Source organism: Plectropomus leopardus, unplaced genomic scaffold (assembly GCF_008729295.1).
Source record: "Plectropomus leopardus isolate mb unplaced genomic scaffold, YSFRI_Pleo_2.0 unplaced_scaffold13904, whole genome shotgun sequence".
Lineage (NCBI taxonomy): Eukaryota > Metazoa > Chordata > Actinopteri > Perciformes > Serranidae > Plectropomus > Plectropomus leopardus.
In genome coordinates, this window is record NW_024614841.1 from 1 (window position 1) to 9,390 (window position 9,390).

The following is a 9,390-nucleotide window of genomic DNA, read 5'->3' on the forward strand; positions in this document are numbered from 1 at the left end:
TTTAACAGGTACAAGTTAGATTTATTAGTCATTTAAACACAGTTTAAAAAATTAAATTAGAATTAGTCCTCGATCCAGCTGCATGTTTTTTATACATCTTTACATACATCCATGTTTCATTATAAAAATCCTCCCCTCTTTTTTGAAAACCAATTTTTAGGTAATTTTCTTGTCATGTAATTTTTTTGCAATTTGTGGGGCTTTTTTTCCCTTTTTTTTTTACCAAGTTTGTCCTTAACTTTTTCCACATGTTTAAAAGAATTGCTCAGGTTTCAAAGGGTTAAATAGCTTATGAAAGGCATCTGAGCGCTGCACAACAAAACTAACTAAAACTGCTAATGCAGTTTTGAGTGGTTCATGTGTGATTAATGTCATGTGATTTTAAATGTTGTGTGTATTTTATTATATACTTTAATACATTGTGTTCTATTATCTTTTTTTAAACTTCTGTTTCTTTGAGTACCTTGAAAAGCGCTCTATAAATAAAATATGTTATTATTATTAGTCGTAGTTTGCATCAGTTACCTGAATAACGTGTTTAACTCTGTCATTTGCTGTGATGAAATAAAAAAAGACTTGTTCTAACGTCATGTGTTTTTCCTGTCCGTGCGTCTGCAGACGTATGTCATCCATGTGCGGGACGTGATCCGCAAGGACGAGCGGGACTACAAACTGACCACCAAGAACAACACGGTGGAGTACCTGCTGAAGGGCCTGGAGCCCGGAGGACGCTACAGCGTCTCTGTCCGCCTGCGTAACATGAGCAAGGAGGCCAGCTTCACTCTGAGCACAGGTGCGCCAACACGCTCTCACAGCTCGTCACATGGCGCCGCTCTGTCAGGACCTACCGCGTCTGTCCTGTTTACGCTCTGGGATGCTGGATGACGTCACGGTGGGATAACGCAGCCCGTTACCGTGATGTCGCAGCATGCACAAAGCAGCACGGTCGTTGTTTATACAACATTTGGCAGCAAAGTCACAGCACAAAGCACTGCAGGCTCAATTTGTGATGCATCAAAAATCCGTGTAGATGGCCGATGTACGACAGGCTGAAGATGCTCTGTAGCAAGTTTGGTGTCAGTTGAGCAAAAATGTGGGAGGAGAAAGGTTTATTCCTTTGAAACCCAAGAAAACTGGCTTGATTTCTATTTAAAAAAAGGGGAGAAGGCAATGAGCTGTGAAAGAAGAAATGACTCAAAAATCTGTGAGAAATCAGTAAAAAGTACAAGAAAATTACCTGAAAATTTGTTCAAAAAAAAAAGGCAAGAAGAAGAAATTACCCTATATTTTGAAAAAAAAGTATAAGGAATATGCCTTAAACTTAGCAATAAATAAATAACAAAAAAATAGATAAAAACAAAGAAAACCTATGTGCAGAGTTTGGTTTATTTTTATGCATGGGCAATAGATTTCCTCAGAATAATAATAATAATAATAAGTTTGAGGAAAACAAGAGGGACTGACATTTTCCTAATTATGATGATTTTGTAAAACATATTCCATGGTTCTGTATGTATTTGTTGTTGTGGTGCAGTCTTATGTCTTTCTGTTTCAAAAGATCAATCTCCAGCCATGAGGAGTATAACATCACTGTCTATAATCTCTGCATGTCTTCATTTAAAAAATGCATTGCTTAAAGAAACACCCTCCCTCTGCTGCAGTGCCTCTTCCGGCTCCTGAAGCCCTGAAGATTTTGACAGAGAAAGACCACGTGTTCCTGTTCTGGAAGAGTCTGGCTGTCAGAGAAAAGGGCTTCAATGAGAGCAGGGTGAGACACACGTGACTACGAGCTTGAGTTTTCCACAGTTTAACTTTGTCTCGTGTTTGAAAACCCTCTTTTCCATAATCTGACTTTGCGTGCAGGGTCGGACTGTGTATCAGACTGTGTGTTGTTGGGTATAAGACTCGTGTTTTATTGTAGAGCGCTAAAGAGAAATCAAGCGAATATAATCCAATTATAGTCCATAAGAGGTAATTTGTAAACCTTTTCAGTTCTGTGGTTTGCTGTTTTTAATATCTAATATTTATGCGGTGTTTACAGGGGTATGAAGTGCATGTGTATGACAGCGTGACCAACCAGACGTCCTTCCTGGGAAACACCACAGAGACGTATTTCCGCATCAGCAGCCTGCTGTTGGGACACAACTACACTTTCTCTGTGCAGGCCCGCTGCCTGCTCAGCGGTCAGCTGTGTGGGGAGCCTGCACTACTGCTCTATAACCAGCTGACAGCAGGTACTGGAACACACACACACACACACACACACACACTTAATTTAACCCTTTTGAAAACATGGCTAAAAAGGTTATCAGCAACTTGGCAACAAGTGTCCCGAAAAACTGAGACAAGAAAATGAATAGAGAGACAGACAGGAGAAAAAAATAACTTAAAATTATGTATTAAAAGTTAATTACATTTACATACATTTAGCTTTTTTTGAAGTTTTGATTTTTTGTTTTTTCTTTTCTTTCTTTGTGCGCTTTCAGATAATTTTCTTGTAACTTTTTATTAATTCCTTGCTAATTTGGGGTAATCTCTTCTTAAGTTGCTCATCAGCTGTTTCTAATTTAGTTGAAGCCAGTTTGCTCAGGTTTCCAATGACGAGTGACGGTGAACATGGACGTGCTTTTACCTGCTGCTTCTCCACCTGTCCAGGTGCCAGTGACGCCTCCCACGGTGATGGCAGCTCAGGGGACATGGCGGCGGTGGTGGTCCCGGTCCTCTTCCTGCTGCTGCTGGGAGTGTGCGGTGGCTTGGTGGCGCTCTACCTCCGACATCGCCGTCTGCAGAACAATTTTACCGCCTTCGCAAACTCCCATTACAACTCTCGCCTGGGCTCTGCCATCTTCTCCTCGGGGGATGAACTGGGTGAGACAATTAAAGCTTTTTATAGCCGTGTATATTTTTGGACCACCCAGGTGCTGACTCTGCAGAGATCGGTAGAGTTCAGTACGTGGGAAGCCTGCTGGGGATAATGTTGTTGTCACTGCATTGGTAATTCCCAGTGGCTGTCGGGGTGCTTGAAAGTGTTAATTCTGCAGTGGTGGAATGTAACTAAGTACATTTACTCAAGTACTAAAGTATGAATTCAAGGTACTTGTGCTACTTTGTAGTTCTCCACTACATTTATGACAGTATCCCTTTGTGTGTTACTGAAATTATCCTGCTTCTTAGACTAAATTGACTCTTTACAGGGTTTTCAGTTATGGTAAATCTGGAAATATCATGGAATTTCACAACCACATTTCCCAGGCCTGGAAAAGTCATTGAATTTTTAAAAATCGTTGAAAGTTTGAAAGTACATTTACATATACAAGGAATGTGACTTGGCATTTTGGTGCAAGCAATTAACATGAATGAAGAATAAAAATAATGAATAATTAAGATAAGATAAAAAATATAGAAGCAATTTAAAATAAATGACAAAATAGAACATAAACACAAAATGTGTGTGCAAACTGTGCAATGGAGGTATTTTGCAGTTTTTCAGAGTACCAGTGCAAATATCTGAAGTCTAAATAATAAAGTTAACCTAGAGTGTGCAGTGTAACGAAATCCAGTCCAGTGCGTTTTATTGTAACACGTACGACCTGATTTAGCTTAACAAATCAGTGCGTTTATTCATGATTTTGAGACTTTCTTTTACATACTTGTGGATTTTTTTGGTCAGGTGTTTGACAGAATCAATACCTTTATCAGTTATTATGGCATACAGACTTAGATTACTTTTTAGCTCTGGTTGTTCAGATTTCGGGGATGTAATGCATCTGAAGGTACTGCAGGACCTTACATCACAGTGGGAAGAATAACAATGCAGGCATAGTTAAAAGGGTTAAACATCTGCAGCAGTAAAATTCAACTCGAACAATAATGCAGCAGTAATATGTAAGAAGTTTAAAATGTTTATGTCAGCCTTATGGAATTTAGTGTCTTTCAAGCTCAGTTTTGTTCTTGATTATTGATATTTAAAAAAACATGTTGATGAGAGCAGCTTGTACTTGTACTGCAAACGTGTTCTTAAACATTCCTCTATTTCTCCTTTGTCCCTCTCTTCCTCTCAAGGTGATGATGACGAAGATGCTCCCATGATCAGCGGCTTCTCAGACGACGTTCCCATGGTCATTGCGTAGCAAGACGTCCCTCTATTGCCTATTTCTCTCTTCCCTTTTCACCTTCTCTTCTTCTGCCCCTCTATCCTTTATTCCCCATCAGTGGCGCTGTACATCGGAGTGAAGAGGAAACAGGCGGAAACGTCGCCGTCCCAAATCCGTCTAAGGGAAGTCATCCCGATTAGCAGGAAACATGAAGAAAAATGGAAAAGTGTAAAGAGAGAAAGAGATATTTTTCAAATATACAATGCACTTTTTTTGGATGCGCAATAACTTATTTTTTATAATATTAAATATATATATATATGGGGTCAAAAAAAAGGACTGTGAGGAAGAGGTGGACACTGAAGCAAACTGTGAAGGATTTGAGTTTGTCGAGCGCGCCAGGGGAAAGAGAGACCCTATATGTAATGCAAACTCACTATCCATAGGGAGCGATTCATTGCTTAAAGCCAAAATAAGCATCCAGAGACTGGAATATAGAATGCAAAAAACACACACACATAGAAAAATAAAATACAGATATATAGACAAATGCTGTATACAAAATGTACAAATAGAAAATGTCAGAGCAGTAATGGTTACATATTTTGGTGATAGTACAGTTTGTACTATAGCAGTATATGTATCATTGGTGCCCCGTGCGAGGCGGTCGGAAGTGTAAACTGTGGATTATGTTTCATCATTTACAGAGTCTGAATTGTTTGTCTGTTTAAATCATCACCAGCTTGAAACTGATTATTATCGTAAACGCGTTAAGTCTTTTGACGATCAGCGCAGCCAAACAGCTCAGTGATTTGATACCGGCACCGTGTAGTGTCCTCATAGATACACCTTTATTTTCCACCACCAGCACACTGTTGTACGTCAGTATGTGAAGGCAACACACGAACCATGATAAGAGAATTTCGTCGACATCATCCCGTTGAGACCTATTTGTAAATATTGGCTTTTAATATGTCCTCTCCTCGTGATGCTGCACCATATCATTCTGTAAATTGTTCGTTTTTTTTAGCCATTCAGGACCACAAATTATTGTCCCCAGCGTTTTGCCATAGCCGTAGTCGTAGAGGAAGTGAGTTCTCAGGGAACTGTGTCAGAGCGGACACCAGCGCAGCACCACCATCACCACCATGGCTTAGGCAGCACTGTCCATCTACTGCTGAATAGGTACAGACAGCTTTAGAAGGTACTGGATCAGCTGTGGGTGGAATGACTGGCACACGCAGATTATTGTTAGTTGTGATGAAGAATCAGGTTCAGGTTTACCATCTACTTTAGAAAAAATATTGAAAGGATCGATTCAAACTAAATCACAAAAGAAAAACATGTTTTCTCTCACCTGTAGTGGTATCTAGCAATGCAGACAGATTTGAGTAGGTTTTTTCTAGATATGTATTTGCAATTTCAACATTTCAACAGCTCAAAGATATTCTGTTTACAACCAGAAAAAGCAGTGATCACTGTAAAAAAATATTGTTGTTAAATTACTTAAATGATTAAACAAAATAAAATCTAAAATCTAATTTATTTGCAGTCACTCAACTAATTGAATATTTTTCCAGTACGAGCAAATTAACTTTGCCTTTATGAGCCAGTCCACTGACGCGCTGGCATTAAAATTGACTGATTTTGTCCCAAAAATTACCCCTTGTTTCCCCCTGTTTCTGGAAAAATGTGTTTCTGTTGAATTTTTAGAATATAATTTTTTGATGCTGTGAATGCCACCAATTAATTTTTAATGCACCAAACTTAACTGCATGGCTAGAAACTACTGACTAATGTGACAAAACATGTATTGTTTTGTAATTTGAACAGTCCTTTAAAGTACCAGTAAGTAGTACCGGTTGTATATACGGAATCAAACTGTTGCACGTAAATGTATTGACACACACACACACACAAAAAAAAAAAAATTGGACTCATGGTCCTTGTTCTGCTCCAGCCCCCCATCACCTGACTCTGTACTGTAGTCCATTAACTGATATTTGTGTTTGCCTCTCGGCTTGAGCCATTTGAACTGATGGTGTTCTGCTTTCTGTTGATCTTGTTCTTGTTTTTTTTGTTTGTAAAGATGTCTTCATGAATGTATTTTATATCTGTACTTTTTGAGGTACTGTCCCAGCTCGTTATGCTACTGTCACCACCTGTGAAGTGAATGCACACACTCTGGTTTCACTGCAGTGAATTTGTAACCCATTCCACTGTGGACAACAGACTTTTTGTCGTTTGTCTGTAGACTGGCTTCTGCAGGCCCATCACAGCCCACGCCCAGTTCACTAACCCAGAGCCACAAAGCAATTTTGTCAGGAGGAGCCCGGATATTACCTGTATCATGTTTCTGTAATCATCTCATTCTTCCCCACATCATGAAATGGTGTCTGTACTGACGTTTAAGGTTTCCTCAAGACTTAAGGCTTGATTTCGCGCAGCTCTTCGCTCTCTTCATGACATTCTTTGTTCTGTTTTCTTGGCCTTAAAATCAGATTTTCTGGCATTAATGCTGTTTTTTTTTTATTTTTGCTCTGTGGAGTTTCTGTTTTGCCACATAATGCCTTATTAGAACACATTGGGTTTCTATGTGATGTACTGTTTGTATGATAGAACACAAGTGCACACGCATGCATACACACACACACACACACACACACACACACACACACACACACTTGAGCCGCACACAAGGCTTAAGGAGGCTGAAGTGGAAGTTACTGTTTGGGCATTTGGTTAATTTTGTCAGATCACTGCTCCTTTCTGCGTCGGCTGCTGTGAGCCAGCCACCTTGTCTCTTTTTAGTCAGGTTTTACACATGTACAAAGTATAATTATGGGTTATTATGTGACCGTTTGCTCCCCACTTGTCTTAATGTTGACTCTTGTCAAATAGTTTGCTTAAAAATGTCGTTTGGCACAGAGTTTGATCATGTTGGACTTGGCCATGTTTGAAGATGTTAATGTCTTGCTTGCTTATTTCGGGGGTTGCAAGAACAATGAGATGTTTGGAGAAACAGTGTGAGGTGTTTTAAAAACCACTTATACTGAAATAAACTTGCTGAAAATTAAGCTGACGTCTCTTTATTTTATTATACATAAGAAGGTTTTTTCGAGGCCGGGTCGCCGGGGCAGCAGGCGGAGCAGAGCATTCCAGACGTCCCTCTCCACAACGACGCTTTCCAGCTCCTCCTAAGGCACCCCAAGGCGTTTCCAGGTTAGACGAGATATGCGATGCCTCCAGCATGTTCTGGGTCTGCTTCTGCCAGTCAGACGTCCCCGCAACACCTCCAGTGGGAGGCACCCAGAGGTGAGGGTTGGGGCAAAGATGGACCCATCAGTCTTATGCAACTCCCGCATTACTGCAAACGCCACACCGCCTGTAGTATAGGTTCGCCGTACTATGCTATACGGCTATTGGGCCATTTTTTCAGCATGCTAAATTTTGACGTTTTTGGCCTTTTTGTATGCTATTACACGACTCTTCGAGCTATAAGAGGTCCTTTTCAACCATTTTTTGGATATGTTGAAATTTGATGTTTTGTTCACCCTAGTTTTGACATTATATACTAATACTCTACTCTCCAAGCTAAAATATCTCATTTTCAGCCATTTTTTTTTTACATGTCAAAATTTGACTTTTTGTTTGAACATGGTGTTCGTTATGGACAATCTGTGGCGAGCACAGAAGTCCAATAACAAAACACCACTTGGGTTCAGATTGGGGGGGCCATTCCTCCCGATCACGCCCCTCCAGGTCTCACTGTCGTTGCCAATGTGAGCGTTGAAGTCCCCCAGCAGAACGAGGGAGTCCCCAGAAGGGGCACTCTCCAGCACCCCCTCTAAGGACTCCAAAAAGGGTGGATACTCTGAACTGCTGTTTGGACCGTATGCACAAACAACAGTCAGGATCCGTCCCCCCACCTGAAGGCAGATGGAGGCTACCCTCTCATTCACCGGGGTAAACTCCAACATACAGGCACCGAGCCGGGGGGCAATAAGTATTGCCACCCCTGCCTGGCGTCTCTCACCAGTGGCAACTCCAGAGTGAAAGAGAGTCCAACCCCTCTCGAGTAGACTGGTTCTGGAGCCCACGCTGTGTGTCGAGGTGAGGCCGACTATATCTAGACGGAACGTCTCAACCTCGCGCACCAGCTCAGGCTCCTTCCCCACCAGAGACGTTCTTCTGCTTCTGCAGCCGAGGATCGGACCGCCAAGGTCCCCGCCTTCGGCTGCCGCCAAACTCACACGGCACCCACCCCCTTTGGCTCCCCCTACGGGTGATGAGCCCATTGGAAGGAGGTCCCACGTCGCCTCTTCGGGCTGTGCCCAACCGGGCCCCATGGGTACAGGACCGGCCACTAGGAGCTCACCATCGAGCCCCACCCACAGGCCTGGCTCCAGGGGGGGCCCCCGGTGACCCGCGTCAGGGCGAGGGACACTTTGGACCGTCTTTCTGACTCATCATAAGGGGTCCGATTAACTACACTTTGTCTGGTCCCTCCCCCAGGACCTGTTTGCCATGGGTGACCCTACCAGGGGCATAAAGTCCCCTACAACTGAGCTCCTAGGATCACTGGGACACGCAAACCCCTCCACCACAATGGGGTGGTAGCTCAGGGAGGGGGGAGGGGCAGAGCTGTAAACCGCTCACCACCTGGTGGTGAGTTGGCTCCGGTGTTGGGGGAGGACGCCGGTCAGACCTGGCAGACCCAAACGCATTATGAGGGTCTGCTGGGAACGTCTGGCAGAGTCTCCCGTCAGAAGAAGCTTCAACTCCCACCTCCAGCAGAGCTTCGACGATGTCCCCGGGGGAGGCGGGGGACATTGGGTCCGAGTGGGCCGTGCCTCCATTGCTGAGGTGGCCGACCGGTGCTGTGGCTGTAAGGTGGTCGGTGTCTGTCGGGGCAGCAACACCCGAACCCGTTGGTGGACACCGGCAGTAAGGGATGCTGTCAAGCTGAAGAAAGAATCCTATTGGGCCTTATTGGCCTGTGGGACTCCGGAGGCAGCAGACAGGTCCCGACAGGCCAAGTGGAGTGCAGCTATGGTGGTCGCTGAGGCGAAAACTGGGCGTTTATTCCCACTTTGTATGCTATTATGCGTCTCTTCAAGCTATTTTATGCCGTATTTAGCTGTTTTTAGGAGCGGCCAAAATTTAATGTTCTTCTACATAATATGCTATTGCCTTCTTGGCCATTTTTTTGACATTATAAATGATGAGGTCAGTCAGTCATTTTCTGTAACCGCTTGTCCTCGTAAGGGTCACGGGGGGGCTGGAGCCAATCCCA

At 43.0% G+C, this 9,390-nt stretch overlaps 1 protein-coding gene across 1 annotated transcript; it reads left to right on the forward strand.

The window, feature by feature from the left end:
• Positions 1–618: 618 nt before the first annotated feature.
• Positions 619–7,171, forward strand: LOC121964075 (sortilin-related receptor-like; the record flags this gene model as incomplete). The annotated part of the gene is made up of 5 exons (XM_042514300.1): positions 619–793; positions 1,662–1,768; positions 2,042–2,234; positions 2,656–2,868; positions 4,063–7,171. Coding segments are annotated over 5 exons (756 nt in total), but the record flags the coding sequence as incomplete, so codon positions are not given.
• Between the last annotated feature and the right edge of the window lie 2,219 nt (positions 7,172–9,390).